The sequence below is a fragment of the Calidris pugnax genome, unplaced genomic scaffold (genome assembly GCF_001431845.1).
Source record: "Calidris pugnax isolate Ruff unplaced genomic scaffold, ASM143184v1 scaffold79, whole genome shotgun sequence".
Lineage (NCBI taxonomy): Eukaryota > Metazoa > Chordata > Aves > Charadriiformes > Scolopacidae > Calidris > Calidris pugnax.
The window spans coordinates 242,146-268,660 of NW_015090817.1; the positions used below are offsets into that span (position 1 = coordinate 242,146).

Sequence of the window (26,515 nt, forward strand, 5' to 3'; positions counted from 1 at the left end):
AAACTGTTGTATATGTGCCGACATCCGCTGTTGGCATGTGTACAGACTGAAGCTTGCCAGCTCCTCCTAATCTGGAAAGAGGAGACATGCAGTGTTAAATACATGTGTCATCACTAGTCATTCCCCTTCCCCTCCTCCTCCTCCTTCTTCCCTACCCCCCCCCCCCCCCCCCCCTTTTTTTTTTGGCAGGGATGCTGTGGGGCAGCATTTCTAGCCCTGCAGTGCCCTCTAATGCTGCCTCGGCGGCGCGGTCCAGCCACCGCCGCATCCCAGTTCGTTACCGGGACCAACTGGGGGACCCCCCGGTCGCCCATCCCATCCTGGGCAAGGGGCTTCACCATCTCCATCACCTGGAGAAGGCAGCAAACGCCCAGGGGGGCCAGGGCAGCATCTTACCTCCTTGGAAGGAGGTAACTTCAGCCACGAGGAAGGATTTGTGTTTTCCTTGGAGATATTTGTCCCGAGGGAAAGGTGAGCATCCAGGTAGGGCTCGGTGGGGAAGTGCAGGCTCATGTTGATCTCCAAACTTGAAGGCAACGTGCTCCTCAGCCTCCTTTTCTTCTCTAAATCCACGTTAAAAAACCTGAGAGGGGGAAAATTGAAAATTACCTGAGGGTTTAGGGATCATTGGAGGAGTTTTTACCCCTCTTTCCCATCCAAGCAGCTCAGATGTGTCTACAAATACTATTTTTTTAACATTTAGAGTGAAGTCGTTGCTGGTTCGGTACCTCCTTTTGTGGGATGCCCTGATGCAGAGGAGGTGGGTGGGGAAGCACAGGTTCACCTTGATCTCCAAACTTGAAGGCAACGTGCTCCTCAGCCTCCTTTTCTTCTCTAAATCCACGTTAAAAAACCTGAGAGGGGGAAAATTGAAAATTACCTGAGGGTTTAGGGATCATTGGAGGAGTTTTTACCCCTCTTCCCCATCCAAGCAGCTCAGATGTGTCTACAAATACTATTTTTTTAACATTTAGAGTGAAGTCGTTGCTGGTTCGGTACCTCCTTTTGTGGGATGCCCTGATGCAGAGGAGGTTTGGTGGGGATTTTGGGAGCACCCACAGGCAGCAGTGATTTGATTTCCAGATTCCTGGGCCAAATCACTTTTCTTTTCCCCCCCCTCCCAATTTCCTGTGCTTAAGGTTCTTGCATAATTTATTAAGCAGAGGAACTGGTTAATGCTCTACGATGGGATCTACTTAGGAATCCAAGGAAAGTTTAATTCCCTCGGCCATGTCATAAATAGTCAGAAGTTGTAGCTGTGCAAGAAGGCTTTTAATATATCTATTGAATTTTACAGCCTTGTCTTTTTATGATTATTATGCAAAAACATGTAAATAGTTTTAAAACCCTTTGTAAAAAAAAAAAAGCTGAAACAATAGAAGTCAGGGCTGAGCTTTCAACGTGGAGGTGATTTGACTGTAATTATTCAAAGAAGCTGCTTCTCTCTTTCCCTTCTTGCTTAATTAAACATCCCGGATCATATTGAAAAAGAAGAAGAGAATGAAAAAAAGGGTTCACAATCGGAAGAACTTGGTGAAAATATCTGATCTAAGGGGTGGTTCCACCCGTGTTGGGAGTTGAAGGAGCCTCTGGATGATGCTCGTATGGTTTAGATTCATGTAGACGGGGGGGACTCGATGGTCCCTACGGGTCCCTTCCACCTGGAGATGGTTCTGTGATTCCATGATTGTGTGTTTGTCCTCTCGGTTCTCCAGGATCTTTGGGAAAAAGGGGGATGGTGAAACCCCTCCTCCTGTTCCTCCTGCGCCACGTGGGATGGCCGCGCCGTGCCACCCCGTTAACGCCACGTGTCACCTCGCCAGCCAGGAGCTGTCAACTTCTAATGACATTGTCTCTTTCTTGCAGCCGAGCACCCTGACAAAATGGCTAATGACCAAGGTAGGGTGCCCTCCATCTGTCACCTTCTCTGCCGGGGCCTCGGGGACGCGCCGGGGAGGGAGGGATGGGTGGGGGGACACCACGCTTCTCACCTGGGTTGCACACCTGATGAGGCAGACGCTGTGGCGCGATAATTAATCTCGTTAATGAAGTTCTGCTCGGCTGAGGCTGCTGGCTTTGATGGGGGAGATGTAAATTTTCGGGAGAGGAAATTGTTTTGTCTCTTTTCTGAAGGACCAATTAAAATGTCAAGCTTCTTTGTACGAAATAAATTTTGGAGTCTCTCCGCCGCACTTCTGAATAATTCCCATTAAGTATAATTAAGCTCAGCATAATTTCCCGGCTCCTCTTGCACCCTTCCGTGGGTTAGAGAGTAAAGTTCAAAAAGCCTCGCGGTGAGAAATCATAAATCACCTTTTCTGGTTCATAACAGCAAAGTTTAGTCAACTTTTCAAGGCATTAGCGTTACGTCTCCCAAATATGAATATATCTCTGATGAGGAGACTGGGAACAGGTCCAGAGGAGGCCACGGAGATGCTGGGAAGGCCAGGTTGCCCAGAGAAGCTGTGGCTGCCCCATCCCTGGAGGGGTTCAAGGCCAGGTTGGATGGAGCTTTGAGCAACCTGGTCTGGTGGGAGGTTGCCCAGGGCAGGGGAGTTGGAACTGGATGGTCTTTAAGATCCCTTCCAACCCAACCCATTCTATGATTCTCTGCATTGGAGCTTTGATGATTCCAAGTATGGGGTCATCTAGAAGGGACAGTACAATTGCTGCCATCCTTCAGTGCAAGAGGAGAATTTGGAGAGAACCTCAAAGGTTTCTTGGTCAGATGTGCTCCTTGTTGTGTCAACTCTTTGGGAGAGCAGAGACCAGCCACTGCAAGAAGGGGTCAAGGTGTAGAAGAGGAAGGAGGCAGGAGATACCTCATCTCCATTACTTTATTCTTGCCCATGAGTGATGAACGGAGTAGAGCCCATCCCATCCCAGCTTTGATCAGCAACTCTCTGCCATAGAAGGAGAAGTCCTGTTGATGAAATGCAAATAACCCTCCCAACAGGGTGCAGACACTGTTATCCGAAGGGCAAAAGGAGGAGCATCGACGTCTGGAGACAATCAAATCATGGATTTCTTAAGGAAAGCCTTAAACTTCAAGTGTTGTCCAAGTAGAGGCTTTCTGGAGTCTACAAAATTCTGTTTATGATGTTCATCCAAAATACACGGAAGCAAATTGGGCAAAGAAGAGATTAATTCTTTGTGGTTTATCTTGCCCCAGTTTCCATTTGATAGAACAAATTCTTTAGTCCTTACTTTGACAATACAGGAGTTGTCAACGGTTCTTTGTTGCCATCGGAATTAAATCTCTGCAAGAGGAAAAAAAGCCAGTTTCTGCCTTCAGACTCCAAATGTTTTTTAACATCTCCTGTAAATATTGATAAAAGGAACCGTACACAATTTTGAACAAATGTTTCTCCTTATCTTAGGAAATTTCAATACATCTTGTTGTTCAGTTGTTTTCTGACAACGTACCTCCCGTGAAATGGGTCACATAATCTAGATAAATTCAAAGAGCACTGTGGAACACAGGTAGGAGTTTTTTAGATATGAAATTATTCTTTTTAAACCATAAACTGGATAGTTCTAAGTTCAGATTTAATGTTTACTGCCATAGTGAGGCCAGTTGGAGGTCTTCTCTTGCCCATGCCTGGAGCAGGGCTGGTGACCATACCCATCCTCCACATAAAGCCCATGGAGAAGGCCATCCAAGTCAGACATCCAGCAGGTCGAGGGAGGTGATTCTGAGACTCCACCCAGAGCACTGTGTCCAGCTTTGGAGTCCTCAGCACAAGAAGGACATGGAGCTGTTGGAACAAGTCCAGAGGAGGCCAAGGAGATGCTGCAAGGGCTGGAGCTCATCTGCTGGGAGGACAGGATGACAGAGTTGGGGTTGTTCCACCTGGAGAAGAGAAGGCTCCAGGGAGACCTTAGAGCCCCTTCCAGTCTCTCAAGGGGCTTCAGGAGAGATGGGGAGGGACTCTGGATCAAGAAAGGGAGCCATAGGATGAGGGGGAAGGGTTTGACACTGAAAGAGGGGAGATGGAGATGAGATGTGGGGAAGAACTTTGCTGTGAGGGTGGTGAGAGCCTGGCCCAGGTTGCCCAGAGAAGCTGTGGCTGCCCCATCCCTGGAGGGGTTCAAGGGCAGGTTGGAGGGGGCTTGGAGCAACCTGGTCTGGTGGAAGGTGTCCCTGCCCAGGGCAGGAGGTTGGAACTGCATGGTCTTCAAGTTCCATTCCAACCCAAACTCGTTCTATGATTTCCAAATCCTGAGGAAAACAGTGGTCTCCATTGTTTTGCATCCAATCCAGCAGCATGTGGAAGTGATATGGGGGAACTTTGTGTCTCCTGAAGAGAGGATGAACCAGTGTATGCCCAGTCTGGTCATGCCTGGAGTTTGGCTTTCAACCGTTCAACCTTCACCGTGTTGGATTATCTCAGGCGCGTTGCCGTTTGCTCCTTTTTCTGCATATTCCTTCATGCTTGAAAACGGCATCAAGTTTGCCTTTTTTTTTCTTTTTTTTTTCTCTATTAAAGCTTTTGATGGCTCCTGGCTCTGGGTTCTGAAGCTATTTTGCAAACTCTGAGCGTAGCAGGAGTGAAGGGATGAGCAGTTCAGATCTGTTTTCAAAGAGCTGCTTCCTAAACAAATAACACAGTGGTCTGGAACACTCCGTGCTGGAGAAAAGAAATAAGAAATATCCTATTTTATCAGAATAACCCCTTCTGGGGAAAAAAAAAAAATAAAAAAGCCTTTTAAACTCTTGTCATCTGGCCGTGTTTACCAAGCAGGTGTAGGAACTCTTTCTTAAGGTCCAGAAAATGGAAAGCATCTCAGAAGGCAAGGCATGTTTAAAATTTAAAGAAGATTTAAGCTATGGAAAGAAGATATAAAGAAGATGATTTGAAGAGATTTAAAGAAGATGATTTGAAGAGATTTAAAGAAGTTGTTTAAAGAAGATTCCAGCACCTTGGTTGTGTTTCACCTGATGCTGAGATGTGATTGAGACAATCACCTCCAGATGGACCTGAACCAAGAGTAGAAAGTCAACAGGAGATGTGGTATCTGTTCACCTCATCTTGGATTTATGCAGCTTTATTTTTTTTCCACAATCTTGCATTTGCAAACAGTAAAGATATTGAAGATTTAAATTTTTTTTCCACAATCTTGGATTTGCAAACAGTAAAGATATTGAAGATTTAGTGAAAGTGTGGGGGTTTGCTTACTTCTTAATTAGATGATTCTAAAGCCAATTAGAACCTAGAGCCATGAAATCGAATGAAGCCTCAAATTAGCAATGCTCTTGCCCAGCATTTGAGTTTTTTAAAGGGAAATAAAACCTAAACTTGGAAATGATAGAAATTATTGATGGAGGGGTGTTGGCTTAGAACAGAGCATGGATAATCCTTAGGGGTTTAAGCCCCACCTTCTCTTCAACATATTGAATGTGCATCAGAGATTGATCTCCCATCTCCAAAGTGCTTAGATTTCCACCTTTATCCAAATATTGAATAATATTTATATGTCTTAATAGCAGAACAGAGCCAAATCACCAAATCAGTTTGATCTTGGTTGTCCCTTCCAAACGGTGCTGTTGAAATAGTGGGTTTTAAGAGTTATTTGAGGTCTTGTCTCTTACCAGTGAGAATGCCAGTCACTGTAGCGAAGCCAGAAATGAAATGGGTGGCTGTTAACACAAATATTTTTATAGTGAAAACATCTTGTATAATGCCTTGAAAAGCGCTGTTATGTTAATTTAAAAAGTACCAAACTTCAGAGTTGGGTTTTTTTAAATCTCTGATATCCTGGCTAAATTTTCCGCTGTGTTGGGCTCCCATGAAGAGGTTTCAGTGTGGGCTAAACATCAAAAAATAGTCACATTTAGCAATCTTCCCCTGGAAATGCCCAGTTTTCAAAGCACAGTATAACCCCGGGGTCATACTCGCTGTGGATAGGACTGGTTTGGAGTGTCATCTTGATAAACAGAATTATTCTGTAGCTTAAATTTATCTCTATTTTGTCTGCTTTGGCAGCGAAACCTTTTGCACCCGTGGTTTCTCGGGCTGGAGTTGTTGTAGGTGTGCAATTGTGCTGATTGAAAAGATGATTACCTTGAAGTTCTCTTCTGATGATAATCAGCTGCCATTTATTTAGGGCCATTCGTCAGCAAACGCTTTTGCAAATTGGTAGATAAAGTTAAACATAGGAATTTCTTCACGATCCGAAGAAATACAAGTAGCTCTGGAGTTAAGAGCACACAGTGGCAACAAACAACTGCAGGGAAGTGAGAAAATGGGGTTTTTTTGGCCAAAAGATTTGCCGTGGACTTTGCTCCCATAGCAGTAGAGACAAATTGGGGCTTGGTAGGACTTGACCAACCCTTCTGGTGGCCATGAGGAAGGAGAGATGTTCTTGGGCAGGAACATGGACACACCAACACAGGGATTCTCCTTCTGGTGGCCGTGAGGAAGGAGAGATGCTCTTGGGCAGGAACATGGACACACCAACACAACTTTTTAGCCCAACGCCGATAAATAAGAAAGAATAAGGCAGAGGAAAAGATGAACACCTTGAATTTTACTCTATTAAGTTGGAGTGCAAACGTTGCCTCAACAACCTTCAGTTGTCACTCTTAACGAGCACATCTGGAGGAAAGGGAGGGGGAAAAAAAACCCAAGAGAAGAAGACAAGCTGCTCAAAGGGCTGAAATTCAGCTCGATTCCAAAGCCAGCTTTGATGACAGATTTTTCCCTGGCACATATGGGGATGGTTTTCCCCGTGCTGTTTAATGGTTTAAACGCTGTCAGACAGGCTCTGTCTCAAGCAACACACTTGATGGTGCTGATTTCCCTGTCACAACGTGTCCTGATGCATTTTTTTTCTGCCAACAGGGCGTCACGGGGATGGTTCCTACTGGCCGGTGGACACCAACATGATAGACAGGAGCAGCCTCAACGGTAAATACAAGCTCCCTTCAGCCATTCTCCTTAATTAAGTGTATTTTTGGTGATAACCTCCTGCTTTGCTTCTCTTTCTTGCTCTCTCATTCCTCTCTCTCACAGTTTGGAGACCACCCAATGTGCCCACAGGTTGCACACTCACTGTTTTATACAAAAGAGTTATCTCAGCTCTTTAAAGTCCCATCTATGTACAAAATACCTGCTGCAAACCAGACAGTGGTTATACCCAGAAATGTTAACAAAAAATAGGGTCAGGACACCATATATTCCATTTTGCCTTTCTCAAAGCTCATCCCCAAACTACCCATCAGGTTTCCAGCTGGTGCAGTTCTCCCAAAAGCCTTTTCCATCACAAGGGCTGTTGTAAATCGTATCTCAGGCCTCTAAAAAAAAAACCCAACAGCTTAAAAAATAACTTTAAAATGCCCTTTACGTTATTATATTTCAATTTCAGCTTTCTGCAGAAAATAACAATTTCTTAAAATTAATCAATCCTGCCCTAAAATAGGAAGAAAAGAGAGGAAACCCCACGGATTAACAAGAATTAACTGAAGCTAATCAGTGCCAGCTGGGGTGTAGATCCACCATCAATAATTTCTTAGTCCAGATCCCATCTCTGTTACCTAATGAAGCAGCAGCATCTCACGTTATTGAATGAAACAACAGACAGGATTCCCTTAAATTGCAGTATTAAGCAAGGTTTGAAAGTAGAAAATACCAGTAGAAAATGTTTCAGCTCTTTCTCCCGCTCTTCATTCATCATAATTATAGGAAAACCGACTTTTGAGGAGTAAAGAGACCTTCCAGTGACTTCACTAAAGGGTAGGGAGTGAAAACTTACTGGTTTTTCTTAATAGCTGCTGCTTTTTTTGTGGTATATTCCTTCAAGGAAACGGAGAAGAAACCAAAACCCCAAATTGGGATTATATAAATATTTGGGATTTCTGGACTAGACCATTGTCATGTGGAAAGGATGGCACTCGCAGCACCTTGTCTTACTCAGTTGCCTGCAAAAAAGCTATGAAAAAAGGGCAAATTATTTAAATAGCATAATCAGTTAAGTAAAGAAAGGATATTAGGGCAGAAAATAAAGGCAGAATATTACAGTGAAATTAACCAATCGCCAAATAAAATTGTTATTTGGAAAGATTTCTCCTTTTTTTCATTCAGTTGTACTAAATGCAAAATGAGATGCCAGACAAATTTTATTCAGTTTATACGTGGGAGGTTGTGGGGATGATGTGAAAACCCTTGACTTGCTTTTCTTATGATGTGCTATAGCACAGCTCTTCCCTTTGCATCCCATTGCACCAAATATTTAGGGTTGTTTTTTTTTATTATTCCAAGCTTAAGTGGAAGGATAATTTGGGATTTGTAATTCTATAAGGTTGCCTGAGCAGACAAAGCAAAAATATCACTCACTGTTTTGTGTCAGTGTCTGTAACGTATGACCCAACGCTGTGTTGGGCATTATCCGACTAAATAATAGAAATATAACGTTTTCCTGATGCAATTGGGAAAAAAAAATTGTCAAAAGCAAGGGATTGGTACTTGAAGTGGGTTTGACTGGGGCTTGAGGGTAGAAATGATGCTATTTTCAATCCCCGTCTTGCTGCTGCCCTGAAACTGAGGAAACTCATCACTTTAGAAGATTGAACCCCCCCAAACCTGCTCGAGTTTTTGAGCAATAAATGAAATATAATGTGATGGGAGACTGACCTGGGGGGGGAATGCACTCACTGACAAATGAAGTCAGGTTGGCTGAGAACACAAGATACGGATTTCCCTGTAAATACCAAGAAATAAGGGCCATAAAGAAAAAAAAAAAATCCATACTCCCTGTATTTCCATTTTCAGCTGATAATAGCAAAAAGCAGCCGAGAGTTATTGACTCCCACCATCGGGTTATTAACGCCCAGAAAGTGCAAAGTCGTTACTGCTTAAATATTTTCCAGTTTGCTGTGTCCCTGAAATGCAGCCAGCCATCAATTTCAGCTCTTTACGGCATCTTTCTGCACCTTCCATCTGCTTTTCCTGCCACCTTGATGTCTTCTAGTTCATGGGTGGCTCCTAAAGAAGGAGGGGAGCCAATCCAGCGTTAATTACCCCCTCGTTTGTTGTCTTGTCTCCTTTCAGAGCCTCCCATCGGGCAGATGCACCCTCCCCACGGCAGCGTGACCCCCCAGAAGAACAGCAACCTCCTCGTCATCATCGTGGTCACCGTGGGCGTCATCACGGTGGTGGTGGTGGCCGTGGTGGCCGTCATCTGCACCAGGCGCTCCTCGGCACAGCAGAGGAAGTAGGTTCTTGGAATCACGGGGTGGGAGGGAAAAGTTGTGATGGCCACTTTCAAAAACAGAATCATGGAATGGTTGGAGTTGGAAGGGACTGTGATGGCCACCTTCAAAAATAGAATCATGGAATGGTTAGAATTGGAAGGGACCTTAAAGATCATCAAGTTCCAACCCCCCTGCCATGGATCAAAGATCATCAAGTTCCAACCTTCCACCAGACCAGGTTGCTCCAAGCCCCATCCAACCTGGCCTTGAACCCCTCCAGGGATGGGGCATCCAGAACTTCCCTGGGCAACCTGTTGCAGTGCTTCACCACCCTGGGTAATAACATTCCTAGGGGGCTGGGACTGAACTCCATTTTGGGGCTCCATCTTCTGGTTTTGGAGGTGTCCCTCATTGCCGGTGAGCGGAGAATGTCCCCTGTCCCCCAGGCTTCAGGAGAATAAATAGCCCTAGCATGGTGAGCCTCCCAAAAATAAGCTTGCCATGCACAGCTCTCTGCTGCTTTTATTGCCAAGTATAATTCAAACACAGGAAAGAATCAATTCCATCGATTTAAAGGCAAAAAAAACCAAACCTTTTCTGTCCTTGGTGATGCTCTCAGAGTTTTTTGAGATCCATGGAGAGTCCTGCTCACTCACTCACCTTGGGGAGGGCGTTGTCCTCTCCATCCAGACAGTCGAGCTCCAAAAGTCTTCCAGTGAAAAGCATCACCAGCTCTTTCTCCGGAAAATTCTCATAAACTTGAAAAAAAACAACCACCCAGTTTATAGAAAATTATGGGAAATGTTTGCACCAAGGGCAAGACACATTATTACCCTGATTTGCAGTAATGCTAAAAAAAAAGGGTGGGATGATGAAAACAGAGATGGTCGAGGGGACCAAAGAGCTCCCCAGTTTGCTGAAATAAGCTGTTGGAGTGTTTCACACTTTCTCTAAAGATGGATATTTGAGTGTAGATTTTTTTAAATAAGAAAGCTCTCATTTAGGCAGAAAAGTTAAGGTCGCATCTTTTCAGGAGCCCTGGGGTAGTTGAATGATGAACTGATTGGAAAATCTGCTTCTATTGTGAGTCTGAGCACCCGAAAATCAGGCCATCGTGTGAAGGCAACAGAAGTTCTTCTGTTGGATGGAGTTTAGTGAATCGAGGCTGGATCTCTCTTGAGCTTCTAGCAGGAAAAAAGGGAATTAACAAGAGAGAGAAACAAACAGGTTCCTGTGTCCAGAATTAGGTGTCTAAAAGTGAAATACCTGAGTTGGAATTAATTAGCCTTGACCCCCTCTGTAGCTCCTGGGGAGGAGCAAGAATATGCAAAGAATCATTCATCTTCTCCTATGACATTGGAAGAGTTGCCATTGGAAGGTGCTTATGGTTAAAAAACATGAAGTTGGGTTTGGATTTGCTGTTTAACTCTCAAATGTCTGTAGAAGTTGCCCCAAACAAACTGTTTCTGCATTGAAAATGGGAAAAAAAATAGGGCGATCAAAATTAAACACGGGATCTTAAATTTAGCGCAACAGGAAAAAATCCTGAATTTCCTCAAAACAGAGGGTTTTGGTGGGAGTGACTCCTCAAAACGGAGGTTTTTGGTGGGAATGACTTTCTTCCTGACCTGGAGAGATGACACAAAGATTGAGGCTTTTCTTGGCAGCTGGTTCTTCATTTAAAATCCCGGCGGAGCTGCTGAGCAGGAGGAGTGCACTGAGGGTAAAGGCTGAGTCTCGTTGGATAATGCATGTGTCCTTCCCCGGAGCAAAAACTTGCAGGTGATGGAATAATCTCCTGGAAGCCTTCGGTGGTAGAAAAGTCATATTTCTTAAGTTAATTAAAACTTGGCTGAACAAAGCACAATAAAGCATATGAGAGAGAACAAGCTGGGACTGACCTGGGTGGCTTCGGAGGGAGGTGTTTTCCATCTCGGCCATCTAGGGAAGAGTGAAATATCAACCACTCCAACCCTGTGACAATTGGATGGTCCTAAAAAAATAGGGCAGAAAAATGTGAGTAAAAGATCTGGGTGCAATAACTTAACCCAGTTGATCGTCAGGGCTCCTGCACTAATTGAGATTCATACCCTCCCTCCTGGTTGATCATCAGGCTCCTGCACTAATTGAGATTCATACCCTCCCTGTAATTACATCTTCTGCAGAGCGAGCTGCCCTGGCGGTGTCTCCTGGTGTGGTGTCACCCAGGATGGACGATGGGGCCACCCATCAGCTCTGTCCTTCAGTGCAGGTCAGTTCGGAGGTTAAGTTTAGAGAAGATGAATCCCAGTTGGATCTTAAAATAAAGGAAAGTACAATTTTCTGCATATTTAAGCTATTAAAAATGAATCAGAGAATCATAGGAAGGTTTGGGTTGGAAGGGGCCTTGAAGGTCATCCAGTTCCAACCCCCAGGCCATGGGCAGGGACACCTCCCACCAGACCAGGTTGCTCAAAGCATGGTCTTGACCAAGTGCCCAACCAATTATTGTACTGGGTGGAAGAGTGGTGTGAAAAGAGACTACAATTAATTAGCTAAGACTAGTTTTAAGTCCTGCTACAACTAATAGGGATGTGTCAGTGCACGTTTGGGGAGGCTTGGGGGAGCCAAGATCATGGAATCATAGAATGGTTTGGGTTGGAGGGGACCTTAAAGACCATCTAGTTCCAATCCCCTGCCCTGGGCAGGGATGCCCCTCTCTAGACCAGGTATTAATTAATCTCAAACTAACGAGCAATGAGTTGGCAGCCACTAAAGAGCCTCCATATTTCATTGCTGTGTTCCCTGGAGATGCTTCTGGGGTCCTCCACGCTGATGTAGATCATTTGTGGTGGCCTCAGCCCCATCTCTTGCATGGTGGCGTGAGGATGAAGAAGACCACGAGGCCAGGTGGTAGGAGAGACAGGTACTGAATTGCAGCTTTTTGGGATGGGTGGCAGGGATTAGAGAGGCCAAAACTAAGTAATTTTTGATCGGTAAACAATGGGAGAAGATTTTCTGGAGGAAAAAAAATAGATTTATATTCTTCTTTTTGGGGGTTTTCTTTTTGTACAGGAGCTCCCTCCCACTTGAATTTCCTTTAATACAGCCCAAAAGGCAAAGTGTGCATTTTTGGCAGGTTAAAGAGTAAAGAGCAAAAAATACAAGATATGAACTCATGCATCAGAAGGTTAATTAAGGTGAAGCAAGGTTGGCATTTATGGTTGAGTATCTTCAAGTGCTTTGTGAGCAGCAGCACAGGAGGCTCCTGCAGGAGGTGATTATGGCTTATGAGGTCATTGCTTCTGTGTCCTGTCTCCAAAACTGCCCCAGCTCCATCAGAAATGACATTGGGCCAGGTGGTGGGCTGGAAACTCTAAAACCAGACAACGAGGATGAGTTTTCCTCTCCAGAGAGTTTAATTATTTTGAAAGTAGAGCTTAAGTTCTGCTGTCGTTATTCAAGATTCCGCGGCCGTTGTCTGTATTTTAAGGGCAGGGCTGACCTCTGTATTCAAGATTCCGCGGCCGTCGTCTGTATTTTAAGGGCAGGGCTGACCTCTGGGTTTGAACTCTTTGAAATCTTGTCTCTTTGAAATACTAGCATTTTAAATAATTGAGTTGGGGCAATTAGAAAATAACAGGCTAAACAGAGGAAATAATTATAACCCGAGGCCAACAGCCAGAATTATTAGGGGCTATAAAAAAAAATATCTCTGAATGACCCCGGCCTCACCTCTAACTTTCCAGATCACATTTTAATATTTAATATTTAATATTTAATATTTAATATTTTGACCCTGGTTGGGTGTTGACCAAAGGACCTAGAACAGTTTCTGCCTTTAATGGTGCTGGTGTGAGGACTGGGATATTTCTGCTGGAGTAAAAAAAAAGTCATGGCCATCAGCTCCTGGGGCCGTAAAGAAGTATTTTAAATCATACTTCTTTAGTGGATATTTAAAGAAACACACTTTCTTTATGGAAGGGATAGGATGTGTGTAGCTTCACAGGTGGGGGCTCAGCGGTTCTCCGTCGCCGTTTGTAGATTGAGGTGTTCCACAAGCCCTGCTCTTCCCCACATGAAACTGGTCTCTTCCCTTCTCTTCCAGGAAAAGTGGTTTTTCCCAATTTCTACATTAATTAGTGCAAAAAATGAGCCTCTCTGCTGAGCCCCCAGGAGCTGGAGCTCCCCCATCCCCTGGAGCAAGCTCTGGGAAGCAGAGGACCACACCAAGATAACTACTGTCCCTTGAAGGACACAACCACAGGGGTTCCTTAGACACCAATGAGGAGACATCGCTATTTTTGGTCTTATAAAGGGGAAAAACATTCTTAAGTGACAATATTGATCTTTCTTTTGGTGCAGGAAACGTGCAACTCACAGTGCTGGTAAAAGGAAGGGCAGCCAGAAGGACCTGAGACCCCCAGATCTGTGGATACATCATGAAGAGATGGAAATGAAGAACATCGAGAAGCCAGCAGGCTCGGACCCGGCGGGAAGGGACTCCCCGATGCAGAGCTGCCAGGACATCACCCCCGTCAGCCACAGCCAGTCAGAAACACAGCTGGGCAGCAAGAGTGCTCCACAACCCGGTGAGGGACTCTGAAGGCAGGAGAGACATGGATTGGATGGGTTTCACTTTAATTTGGGGAGATTGGAGTCGTAGAATCATAGAGTTGTCCAGGTTGGAAGGGATCTTCAGGATCATCTAGTCCAACCCTCAACCTAACTCTGATAAAAACCATCACCAAACCATGTCACTAAGCAGTGACATCACATCACTATCATCTTGGGTTGGAAGAGACCTTCAAAGGTCATCTGGTCCAACCCCGTTCCACGTACTCTCCATCACCAGCCTATAAATTTTCTTTAAATTAATCTGATATTGGTGCTTAGTGACCTTAACCCAGCAGGAGGAGTTCTCCAACTGAGCCCAGATCCCAGAAGAGACTGGAAGAGTTGACAGCTCTGCTATGGGAACTGGGAGAGATGTCCCCAGATGATCTTTGCAGGGTTTTCAGACAGAGAGAAAACCCATCATGTTTGCTTTTCACACCATTCTAATTTTTTAAGTTCAGGAATTCAGCTGGAGGTCAGATGTTACTAGGTTTGCATACCATGCTAAAAAGAGAGGAAAAAGTAAGTGGGGAAAAAAATTAAAAATGGAGGAGAGGGAGAACATGATCGAGGAAGAAGGTCAGCAGCACCACCAGGAGCAGAATTGGGGTCAGGGAGGCTGAGAAAACTTAAAGGTATGAGGAAAGAAATTCTGTAAGAAAAATGTGGTTTCAGTAAAGTTTCCACCTTATTTTTTTAACCTCAGTGCACACAGCACATCACAGGTTTCACTTTAGCTGATAACATTTTTTCCCCAAAAAATAGTAGGAAAACTGACGGTGGACATGGGGGAGGGACAGAAGGCAAAACACAGCCCAGAAAGTGGAAAACACAAACATTTCTGTCTTGAGTTCATCATGAACACGTGGCTTGTGGGGGGCAGAGTGAAATAATTCCAGAATATTAGAGTATAAATAATGAAGGTGACTTTTTCAGATGATTCTGATGTTCTTATCCCTTTTCCATAGTTTCTGTTCTTGGAAGATAAAAAGTGAAAAAGGAGCAGTTTTCAAATTTCTAAAATGATCTAATTTTCTTTTTTGGGGGGGCTGAGAGTTTGCTGTTTATGAAGATAATTGTGAGAATGATTTTTATTGGTTTTCATACAAAGATCCTCGTTAACTTAGACGTTGGGAAGACGTAAACAGAAGGTTCCCTGTGCCTGTAGAGATGATCAGAAGAGCTGATCCCAGAAAGATCAATGTGAGAGCTCCATTGATTGCAGGGGGTTGGCCATCGAGCCCCTGGTAGGAAGCCATCAAGTTAATGCCAAAGGCTGGGTATTTTATGGGTGAAACTCCTTGGACCATAAATAAATGCCTTGATGTTTCTTCCCGTTCTGTGGTGCACAGTTCAGTGATACCAGCCCTGGCTTTTCACTAGCAATTAGCTCTTTGAATGGCCATCGACAGAAGACTTGGCATTTTAGTCCTGCAATTCAGACAGTGGGAGTGATTTGTAAAAAAATATGGTCTTTTGGATGCAAATCCCTTTTTTTTTTGAAGGAATATGTATTTACTTGGGTGTATCAGGGATGAATAGCCTTTACTGAACATCCAGTTTCAACCACGCTTTCATTCTGACAAGTGCATTCTCCAGAATCTTTGAATATCTGAAATCTCCTACACTGATGTGACTAAATCACAGCATCCATATTCACAGAGAGTCTGATGTCTGTAGGTCTTGAGACACTTTGGGGTTGGGTTGGACACCATCTCAGATGTCCTGGTTGGTGATCCAGGAGCAGATAACAGGAAGATCCAGGCACATCTTGAATTTTCCTATGGATGCTGTAGAAAAAAAACGAGCTGCCATGAGTTATGGGACAATCAGGACATAGGACTTTGTGGCATCTCACAGGGAAGTTCATTTTCATCCTTCAGATGCATCTCAAAGACCAATTCTTGGCTTCCAGGTTTTGTAGGTACCTGAATTCATGCAGCTTTTTTCTGGTTCTTGGTATTTGAATTGTGAAAGAAGTTGACAACCAGGAAGTTAGAAGAAAAATATCACATTTTTATGAAGTGAATGGGGTTTGCAGGATAATTTCTGAGACAAAAGCAAAAGGGGACGTGTTATCTTAATTCTCTCACCAAATAAAAATCACAAACAATAATTTCCATTCAGAAAAGGCAGCCAAAATAATCTGTGCAGCTCTTTGCAGGTGGTGATATTTAATGGTTGGTTTAGAATAACTGAAATAAAAAAAAAACACCTATTGATCTTTCTGCTAGATAGAAGGTGAAGAGAAACATTCCTTTAGAGCATTTCCAACTAAGCCATCGTGTCGTTGTCCTCCAGGGCCCGAGGCAGAAGATGTTGGAAGCAGCATGTCCACGTTGGAGCGCTCGCTGGCTGCCCGCAGAGCCACCCGGGCCAAGCTCATGATCCCCATGGATTCACAACCCAACAACCCTCGTGAGTACCACCACCTTCCCTTGGTTCCCCCCCAAAAATTGGGCTCACCCTCCTGAAGGTCTCATGACCATCTCTCCGAAAGAAAAGGCCTGGAAGCTCTCCAGGGCTTCGCAACGTGTTGGGTGGAAGTTGTATGGAGGGAATTCAGCAATCCTATTTCTGCCAGAGTCAGCCTAAAATCCTAAAAAGTCCCCATTTCTATATTTAGCAGGTGGATAGTGATGGATAAATCCCTCTTGTCTCCCTGTTATAAAACTTGAAGGTTCAAAGCTGCCAGAGCAGAGGCTTTGCAACACACAGATGTACATTGTCATGTTATTATTCTTCTTATTATCATTAATTGCAATCAGCTGGACACTATTACAGTTTCAGCTGTATTTTCTTTTGTCCATAGTCATTGGCCACGCCACCGTGTGCTTTTTTAACATGGAGCAGCCAAATAAATGAGGAAAAAAGATAGAAAAGATATTTTTACCAGGTGTTAAACATTAGTGACTACAGAGCCTTTAGCAGTGAACACATTTCATAGATGAAGTGAATCTTTTCCCAAGTCCACAAGAAAGACACGGAGGCTGGAGAGTGTTTAATAGGTTCTTCCATCCTGCAGAACTGATTAGAATTTCTGAAATGACCTTTTTTTTTGACATCTGAGCAAAGGAAAGAGATAAGTGAGAGCCCAGAGGCACCGTAGAGAAGGGTTGGCACTGATCAAGTTCAAGGTCAAGGATGAGGCTTTAGGTCTCCATCTTTCTTCCAAGCAGCCTTGGGATCAATCTCTTGGTAGCTCTCAGCTTTGAGCTAGGAGTTCTCCCTTTGGCCTCCCAAAATAGGTGCAGGCAGAAATCTGCAGGAATTGGTAGATGTGTGTAAATTGCCTGAGTTAAAAATGGACACAGACTGACAGAAATCCATTTCATCCCCAAATTTCTTTCTGGCTCTGCTGTTTAAAGGTAAGTGCCTATTTGTAGGTTCGTGGAAAGGCACATCACAAATGATGCATTAAAAATAAAATAAAACAGAAGGAAGTGAGTGATGGAGAAGAGAGGGAATGGTTTGTTCAGGAAATGACTTGGGAGGAGTTAAGGGAGAGGATGAATTCCAGTTTCTCCACCCTATTTATCATCTGGAAGAAAGGTGGGACGTGGTGGAGAAAGCTCTGACTCCACCTGGGGAATATTACCATCTTGTAACCACATTAATCTCAAAATTGGGCAATTTGTCCCATTTTTTGGGGTTGCCCTGGCTTGAAGGAGGTCACTAGTCCAAGAAAACAGATAGACTTGAAGGGGTGGAAACAAAATCAGAACCAAATCAATTGTCATTACGGTGGGTCAATAGCAGGGTTAGTTAATTAAAAGTCAAGGTAACGTCGTTACACAGCTTATAAATCAAAGTGCTCTTAAACAGATTTCTTTTTCTTTTTTGCATTCAAACTCTGCATTTTGACAAATGATATTCTCTGTTCTATTTATTTATATTTTCGATGGTATAAATCTAATCTGCAGCGACAACACGCTGTGATTGTTTGCAAATAATTAAACTCAGATTCATACACGTCTTATTATGCACGTTTGTGCAGGCTGAGTTCTGCAGTTTATCCCCCCCAGAAAAGAAAAACCTGCAGCTTTGTCAGATTGGATGCTTTAATTAATTTCTGGAAAAAATTATCAGCAGCCAGCGATGAAATAGATGGGAGGAGCAACGTCGTCGTTGGGAAGGAAAAGCCACCAAACTGTTAATTGTTAAATACCAAATGTGGAAGGCTTCCTGCTCAGTGCTATATACTCCATAACATGCTTTTGCTTCCTGAAGTGGAAGGAGCATAAAGCAGATGAATTTGATGAGGTTTTAGCCATATCTTTGACGGCTTTGATGGAATCCTCTAAGTCACAAATATCCCAGCTCTTACATCGAGAGGAGTATTTACGGAGAGAAATAGTTGAGAAAGGGCTTTGCAGGGTATTCAAGTGTCATACCTCTAATTTTCCTGGTTTGTATTCGTAATCCTCGCTTTTTGGGAGAGGGAAAATAAAATTCTGGTGGAGTAAAGTGGTGTGGAGAGAGATTTCTGCTGTGTTTTGGGGGAAGGTGTTTTTTCTCTTCATCCCCCCTCCCTCAAATGGCAGAAAAATCACAGCAGCTCTTTGGTTTTTTCAGGGAAATACAAACACATCGACTCGGTCCCTCTGGGATTCTCAAATATGATTCAAAATGCCCCACTTTGTCATTTTTTGGGTGCTGCTTTGGTTTTTTTTTCCCCTCAATACAGTACATTTGAAATGTAGAAGAGCGTTGAGGGAGCTCCCTGATTTAGTCAGGGAATTTCTGTTTGGAGCGTCTTAGCGTCTCGGTATTAAGAGCAAATCCAATTGCTGAGGGGCTGTGACAGAACCCATTTGTTGTCATATCTGCTTGAAATTGCCCAGATTTATTGAAAAACCGTTGGATGGTCCCTTTTCTCCACTTTCTCTACAATAGAGCGCCGCGATGAATAGTAATCCTGGCGTCTAAAAAAAAGAAATGAAGGAATGGACTTGGAAAAACAAGTTGTTCTTTAATAGGATTCAATAAAGAGGGCTATTTTTCACCGTAGCGGCGATGTTATAAATATTGTCAATAAAAATGTCTTCCACAGACACAATGAAATGTCTGAAGAGTAGAAATTCTCTTTCTAAGAGCAGGTTGGATTGAACCCAGCCAACTCCGAAGCTCGACTCACCCGGGTTAGCATTTCTTTAGGAGTTTTCTACCTCCTCCCATTTTTACCTCTGGAAGCTCAGAGCTGTCTCGTTGACAGCCGTGTGCTTTAAGAAAAAAAATATAAATCCCACCTTTCTAAAGCTTTGGCACCGTCGTAGCTCCTTGTGTGACCTTGGGCAGGTAGCCCAGTTGGCCACTCTGGGTAATGGATGGAGAGGGAGAGAGAAGGAATTGTAATGACTGTCTGCAAAGTTGACAGCGTTGCTTCTAACTCATGTGTGAAAGGTGCTAGATAAGCCAAACCTTATCATCAAGGAGCCAAAAATCTCTGCTTATTGTTTAGCTGGGCGAAACTTTGATGAGAGTTTCCAAGTTTTTCCTAAAGGCTACAAAGAAATTGGTGTGGTTTGATTATCACCCCGCTCTTCAAGCACTGATTTGTTGAAAAGGAAGGAGATTACTCCCAGGAAAGGCTGAATTTTAGCCCACGCTGGTCCTGGTTGGAAAATCAAAGCATCTCTTTAAATTCAACTCAAAAGTTCAGCTTCAGACTTTTTAGCTGGTTTGCTGGCACGTCTCACCCCTGGTCCTTCAAGGTTTGGACATTCCCGAGTGGGGAGTGATGCCCAGACACCCTCAGCCCCCTCTTGGTCCCCCATTGGGGCCATCTGATGGTGATGGGGACATTGGTGTGAAGCTGGAAGAGCTGCAGGTGCCCAACAACTGAAATACAAGCCCTTAAATTGCCTGATCCATTCCTTCTCATTGACTTGTCAAAGGATTCAGAGCCCATCCCAAAACGTGGCTAATATTTCTATATTATTTCTATATAGAGAGGTGGCTTCAGAGGCATCTTTGACCATTTGGGTCCTTCACTCTGGAGACGTGGTTGTTGACGTGGTGGTTTCTGGTTCTCTAATGACCCTCTAAGGACTGGGTTGGTTTTATGATTTTCCAAACCTACTCATTTAATGTCTCTGTCCTTTCCTTCCAGCCGTGGTCAGTGCCATCCCGGTGCCAACCCTTGAGAGTGCCCAGTACCCCGGGATCCTGCCGTCCCCCACCTGTGGATACCCCCACCCCCAGTTCACCCTTCGCCCGGTGCCCTTCCCGACCCTCTCCGTGGACAGGACCTTCGGAGCAGCAAGAAGTCAGTGCCTTTTTTCTGCTATTTCCTATTAAAACGCTCGGAAATAGGTTTTACCATCTTAACTTGCTGAAATTTAAGCCAATTGTTTCTCGATTGCAAAACAGAGACCAGTTTCTTCCCCTTTGCAGATCCTTTTCTACAGGTGAATGCCCTTGTCCCGTCTCGCATCGCTCCTCTCTCCCCTCCAGTGAGCTCTACGTTCCTGTTTGCTCCTCTCCAGTAATAGATTTGTGGTTTGTGTGTTCCCCTCAACTGCTCTTCACCTTCTCGTGGTTGCCCCCCAGCCTCACCTTCCCGCCTTCCCCCTCCGCCGCGCCCGCAGCCATCTGTTCCCTCTTCAAGCCTAACGAGCGTGCTCTGGCATATTAATTAGAGTTGGAGGGCTCATATTTTCTTACAATCCTCCCTTAACTCCACTGCACAGCGAGGCTGAATTATTGGCAGATTCATGTCAATCTGTTCCGCAGATTTTTTTTCCACCTCATCTCAAAATGACTGATTTTTCCTCCCTTTTTTGGTTGCTTCTTTCAGACAGGTCTTTGGGGACGGGGGATTGGAATCCAGTGGTGGGATTGGGGGTAAAAGGTGGGTTCAGGTATCCTAGTCGTCACCAAGGATGATCCAAGGAAAATCATGGATCATGGAAGAAGAAAAATTTGAGGACTGAAGGGTTTCCTCAGCCTTCATCATTTCAGCTTGTTCATAAAGGCCCTGAGCATAGAGGTTGATTTAAATCATAGAATCATAGAATGGCAAGAGTTGGAAGAGATCCTCAAGATCATTGAGTTCCAAGCCCCTGCCCTGGGCAGAGACACCTCCCACCAGACCAGGTTGCTCCAAGCCCCCTCCAACCTGGCCTTGAACCCCTCCAGGGATGGAGCAGCCACAGCTTCTCTGGCCAACCTGGGCCAGGCTCTCACCACCCTCACACCAAAGAATTTCATCTCCATCTCCTCTCTTTCAGTGTCAAACTCTTCCCCCTCATCCTGTGGCTCCCCTCCCTGATCCAGAGTCCCTCTTGAGCTTTCCTGGAGCCCCTTGAGGGACTGGAAGAGGCTCCAAGTTCTCCCTGGACCCTTCCCTTCTCCAGGTTGAACACCCTCTTTGAATTTATTTACTTTTTTGGCTGTTTTCTTAACATACTCATGAGCTCAAGAGCAACTAAAGAGACTGTAGAGACGCTACACGAAGCCTTTTTTTCTCTATTTTACCCTTCGGTGAAAAATTTACTTGACTCTTGACCAATTGCAGCTGTGTCTGACAAAAAAAGAAATGCCCAGCAATAATTCCTCCGAGAGGGAGCCTACCTGCAGCCCATCCATCAAGAGGTAGCAATCCCTGAATAAATCAGAGGCCGCTCAGCATCCTGCCAACCAGACGATGCTCCGACGCCGCCTTCTCTTTCCAGAGGCTTTTTGTTTCCATCCACCTGAAGATTGGAGTGCTGCAACTTTATCTTTAGGATAAATGTTCCGCTGGAGAGGAAACTAAAGAAAATGGAAAAAAAAAAAGACTCAGGCCCCGGCCAGAGCTTGACTAAAAGGCTGTCCTGCCTGTTTGATTGCTGCTGATGGCACCACCAGCCATCAAATACAATGGCTAAATATCAGTTTTTTCCAGGCAGAAGATATCTCTGTGCCTTGATAAAGTGACTTCTGTCTGGTCAGCAATCCTTCCCATGGATTGCCTTCTCCTCCAGGCTCCTTCAGAGCTCCGTCTGCTTACAGTGTTTTCAAGACAAGGAGGAGAAGATGGTGACATTTCTAGTTTGCCATGTATTATAGAAGGAATCTGTTCTTTTTTCTCCTCTGCCACAACCATTGGAGATGCTGAGCCATCGCCATCTCCAGTAGGGAAAGAAGGGAGCTGGAGGAAACCATCTCCCACTTGGGAGGTCCTGGGGTGTCCCCATCCCCATCCTGTCCCATCCCCATCCACACAGAAACAGCCCGTGTCCTGGTTCCATCCCTATCACACTTTTCCAGGAGTCTAACCCTAAAAATTACAACTGGGGAGCCATCCATCAGTGTTCTGCCCTGATAATCCATGTGATGAAAACATGGGAGATGTTCAGAAAATACATTCTTTTTTTTTTAAAAAAAAACCCCATACTATTTTCTGGCATTAAAAAGAAAGATTGAAAATTGTGTAAACCAGAACAACAAGACAACAATTATATTAATTAGTTCTAAATAGTCATAGAAAAGTATCACAGAATGAAGGTAACTTTATCTCTGTGAATCTGTTGAAGTGAGATGCACTGAAGCCAATATTTCCTGACCCTATTTCCCCTCAGAGCTGGGTTTCTGGCTGTGAACACTCAGCTCTTTGGAGAGAACCCATCCACCTGGGAAGCTTAAATCCCTTCTACCGCAGAAGCTGCATACTGGAGTTACTGGAAATGGTCTTTTTTACTCCACAGTCCAGTTTGGGTCCAGCAGGGGTTGCAGCATCTCACAGAGGAGGGGTGAGTGCTCTAAGGGAGTTGAGATAAGGTCCTGCTTAGCTCTCCATTTCCTTTGTTTCTCTCCAGAAACTGAATCAGCAGCAAAGCAATTTGGTGGTTTTTTCAGTATTTAATTCTTTGGATTTAACCTCATGTGATTTCAAAATGATTCTGCCGCGTTCCCACAATTCAGCTTTAGATGAGCTCTTTTCTAAAAGGATTTATCAAAAAGTATTCTTTGGGATGTACTTAAAATTGCACCAGGGTAGTAACCTGATAATAAACATATAAAAAAAATTATGTGCTATAATGACATCCAGAGATCTCAACAAGATTAAGGCCCTGGTTTATTATTATACAGGTGGATGGTCTGGGGCACGTGATGTTTATAACTTGTAGAAGCTCAAAAAGGCACAGAAAGTCAGCAGCAGGGATGGAATAAAGTCCCATTTTAGTTTCCCCACCTACCATCACGTCCTTGGAATTGTTCTTCCCTTTGGTTTTCAGCCTGTAGTGATTTTTTATTACCCCAGGCTGTGGCAGAGCCAACAGCCACAAATCCATGCAGGAGTATTTCCAAGTGTTTTCCAAGTATTTCAAGTATTTCCAACTTCTTAGAAGATATACCATGTAAACATACACTCAAGAGACCTAAATTCATGAAACTGGTAAAGAGCATTCTACCAACCAACAATTAATGCAAAGGCAAGATCAAAAGGCTTTGTATCTCCTCTATTTTCCTCTGCTTGGTGAGCAGTGTCCATGGCTACTGAAGTTCAAAGCCAGCTCCCTCTCGGTGTTCCTCACGAATAAAAGGGATGTAAGTAGGGCTTTACCCAAGGCTTCTCCAAAGCAATCAGAGACCCTAATTGGTTTTATTGGGCTTTAGAAGAGATCTTCACGTATAGCATGATATTTTCTTTACTCTGGCAAAATTCAAGAGCCAAAGATCACACCTGGAACGCGGCGTGGTGTTGTCAATGAGGAGTAAGGTCAATTGGGAGTTCGCTTTCTGTTACAAAAAAATGAGATAAAAAAGTGGATTGGTAGAAATAATCAGAATTCCTGGGCCCTGCTGGTGAGGTGTAAATATCTGGCCGCTGGGCAGGGGATTGATGGAGGCGATGGAGGCAGCAGGAGCAATGTGCTCATCTTCATCCATCCTTCACATAAACAATCCATCCCTTCTTCCTGCGGGGACTCGAGTGAATTGCAAATTGATGGGTCTCATTATGTTTGCCCATCTTATTTCAGGAAAAAAAAGAGTCTTCTCAAGCATGAAGCACCTTCATTAGACCACTTACCTTCAGTGTTTAAATCCCAACTCTGGCTTCTGATTTTAATAGAGTCATCACACCTTCCTCTTCAGTAATAGCTGAAGGGTAACCTGAAATCTTTTCTGCAATAATGGCTACGTAGATCTCCAGATTTTACAACTAAATCCATAAGATAAAAGGTACCCACACGGTAAAGCAGTAATTTAATAGCCTTTTAATGCAGAGACCATTATGCTGATGCTGGCTGGGAAAGTTGATAAAGCTTTGTTACCTGAGAGCAGAAAATACTGCGAAGGTTTACTTGTTTCTCCAAGAAACAAGTCAAGAGCATCCCAAAAGAACTGCCCTTAAGGACACAATGAAAAGTGTTGAGCTCCGTAGGAGATTTAGGCTTTGACAAACATGTTGAAAGACATTTTGAGGGTAAGAGCATGGTCAAAAGGCTTTTATTTTGTCTTGAAGGAAAGGTCTCGCCAAGGATTTGCTCCAGAAAGCATTGTAACCTCAGATGTTCATCTTCTAGGACAAGGTGAAGAGAGAGAAGAACCCAACACCCGTGGTAGAGACATGACACCTTCTTGAATGATTGACCAGTAAGGGTGGAATGGTCTAAACTATCAGTCCTGCTCTACCAAGTAACCTCAATATCTCTGGCCTCCTTAAGGAGGACGGTAGCCCTCGGAGAAGAAAAGAGAAGGGTCTGCTGGGCAAGGAAGGAAATGGAAAAAGCAGCCATCAGTAATGGCAGGATGATGCAAAGAGCCTTGAAGGTGAAAACAAGGCAAATGAGCCACGGTTGAGCAAACTTTGAGAAATTGTAGAAGATTCTGACCTTGCTCTGATCCTGGTTTCTATCCACAGTCTTCAATATGGCCAGGGCCGTCTGTGGCATCACCATAGGAACAAGCAGAGGGGCTGATTTCTCCTCATTTCCAGCTTTCAAAATTGTTTTGCCACTTAGTAGGTTGCAATTACTTATATACTTTGACATTAATTATTATCAAATGCCTTGAGATTTGCCTGGGCTGTGTAATTGCATGTTATTTGCGCAGCGAATTCCGGTTGTTGCAGCGAGCTTTGAGAGAAACCACATCCTCTGGAGCATTTTGGGTCCTGGTGTAATAACTAATTCTCATATCTATGTGTCAGGAAGGCTGGTTTCTTCTGTGAAAGGTTGAGCTTTTCCAAAGCTTCTCTTTCCTGCCAGGAGCTGCTGTGAGCCATCCTGGCTGGTGTAGATACCGTGGAGACGTCGGACAACACCAACAGGCTCGAATTAAACAAGTTCTTGTTGTGATCAGGCTCTTCACAAACCATTTTTCTTCCTTCTGTGAATAATGTCAGGCTTTGTGGGTGCTGTCACCAAAGGGAGAAGGTTCTCCAGTGCTGCTCCTCGAGGTGGGAGAGGGGACAGGAGAGGCCACCAACCTGAGCTCCAAGGAAGCCTCGACAGCACTCAAAATTCAAGATTTAGAAGAGAAGATAGGAGATGGTGTTTTCCATCCAATTCTCTTAAAAATAAATAGAAGTGGCAGGTTCTTTTTTGGAGGCATGGGGAAACTAACATCTTGCTGCCATCCAGAAAGCACAACAGCAGATTCACACTTATCAGTCCTCCTCATAATTAGTTCTTAACTAGTTCAGCTCGTCACGGTAGGCACAGCGATCTGGAAGAGATTGTAAAGATTTCTTTATTCCAATTACAGTTCCCTTAGAGGAACAGAATAATCTCTTTTCTTTGCAGTTCTTTTTTTTTCTGTCTTTGTTTATTTTCTTAAACTTCTAAAAGTCTGAAGAACTCGGTGGTTTCCCGGTGTAAGGAGGAGCAGGAGGTTTCTCCACGTGACCAAGAGGTGGCTGTTGGGTGAAGAGCAGTGCCATAAATGTGGCCTCGCTGTCTTCTCTCCCTACGCAGCATCTTCTTCACTGCCCAGAAGAAACTCTGATTTTAGACCACAGGGTTAGAAGATTTTCCATCTGATAAGTTTCAAGAGAACCTTTGTCTGCATTCTTCTGGTGACATGAGGCCATACTGTGGACCATACCCTGAAAACTCCAGTATGGTCATCATAATATTGTCATTTATAATTGGGTACAACGTGGTTTTCTAGAGGGCTGTAGAAATAAAAGGCTTTTCTCTTTGTTTCATCATTTTCTTTACTACTACATTTGCTTCTGTTTTCTGCCATGGTAAGTCCACAACAGAGGTTGAGATTGGAAGGTTCTTTGAAGAACCACCTCAGAACATAGGGAAGCCATCTTGTAGGTTAGAAGGTTGATGTGCAACATGTAAATCTCTGAAAAATTGAATATAGGCTAATAAAACAGCAACCTACTGCTTTGGCAAACTAATGTTACAGCTGTCTCCCAGAAAAACAATATTGGTGATTGGTTATGTGGAAATTAATTAAGTCCTTTCTTTGTCTCCAGCTTTTCTCCACGGTGACTGGAACAGTATCGTCATGCCCAACGTACTTGTAGCTTCTTCCAACCTCCACGTGATGTATTTATTGCTTTTTAATATTTAAAAGCACGTAGAGAGGAAAGGTAGAGAGGAGATAAAAACATCATGCTTGTTTTCTTAGGTGATTCTTTTCAATGGAAGATGTTTTGAGCCTCAGCTCGTTACACGGCCGCTCCGAGGAACATCTGCTTTTTAATTCTTCTGCCAATAACTTTTGATGGAACTATTTCCCCATTTCCTGCACCTTTTTGGGGGGGGGGGGTGGGAGTCT

At 44.0% G+C, this 26,515-nt stretch overlaps 1 protein-coding gene across 1 annotated transcript in view; it reads left to right on the forward strand.

Annotated features, from left to right (window-relative positions):
* DCC (DCC netrin 1 receptor) overlaps positions 1 to 26,515 on the forward strand; it is a gene marked incomplete at its 5' end in the record, with an annotated part of 230,009 nt that overhangs the window by 186,505 nt on the left and 16,989 nt on the right. The window contains 6 exons of the mRNA XM_014939750.1: positions 1,867 to 1,899; positions 6,846 to 6,911; positions 9,051 to 9,213; positions 13,538 to 13,764; positions 16,091 to 16,207; positions 19,902 to 20,057. Of these exons, the coding sequence (XP_014795236.1) occupies positions 1,867 to 1,899; positions 6,846 to 6,911; positions 9,051 to 9,213; positions 13,538 to 13,764; positions 16,091 to 16,207; positions 19,902 to 20,057 (762 nt within the window). The remainder of the gene's footprint in view (positions 1 to 1,866; positions 1,900 to 6,845; positions 6,912 to 9,050; positions 9,214 to 13,537; positions 13,765 to 16,090; positions 16,208 to 19,901; positions 20,058 to 26,515) is intronic.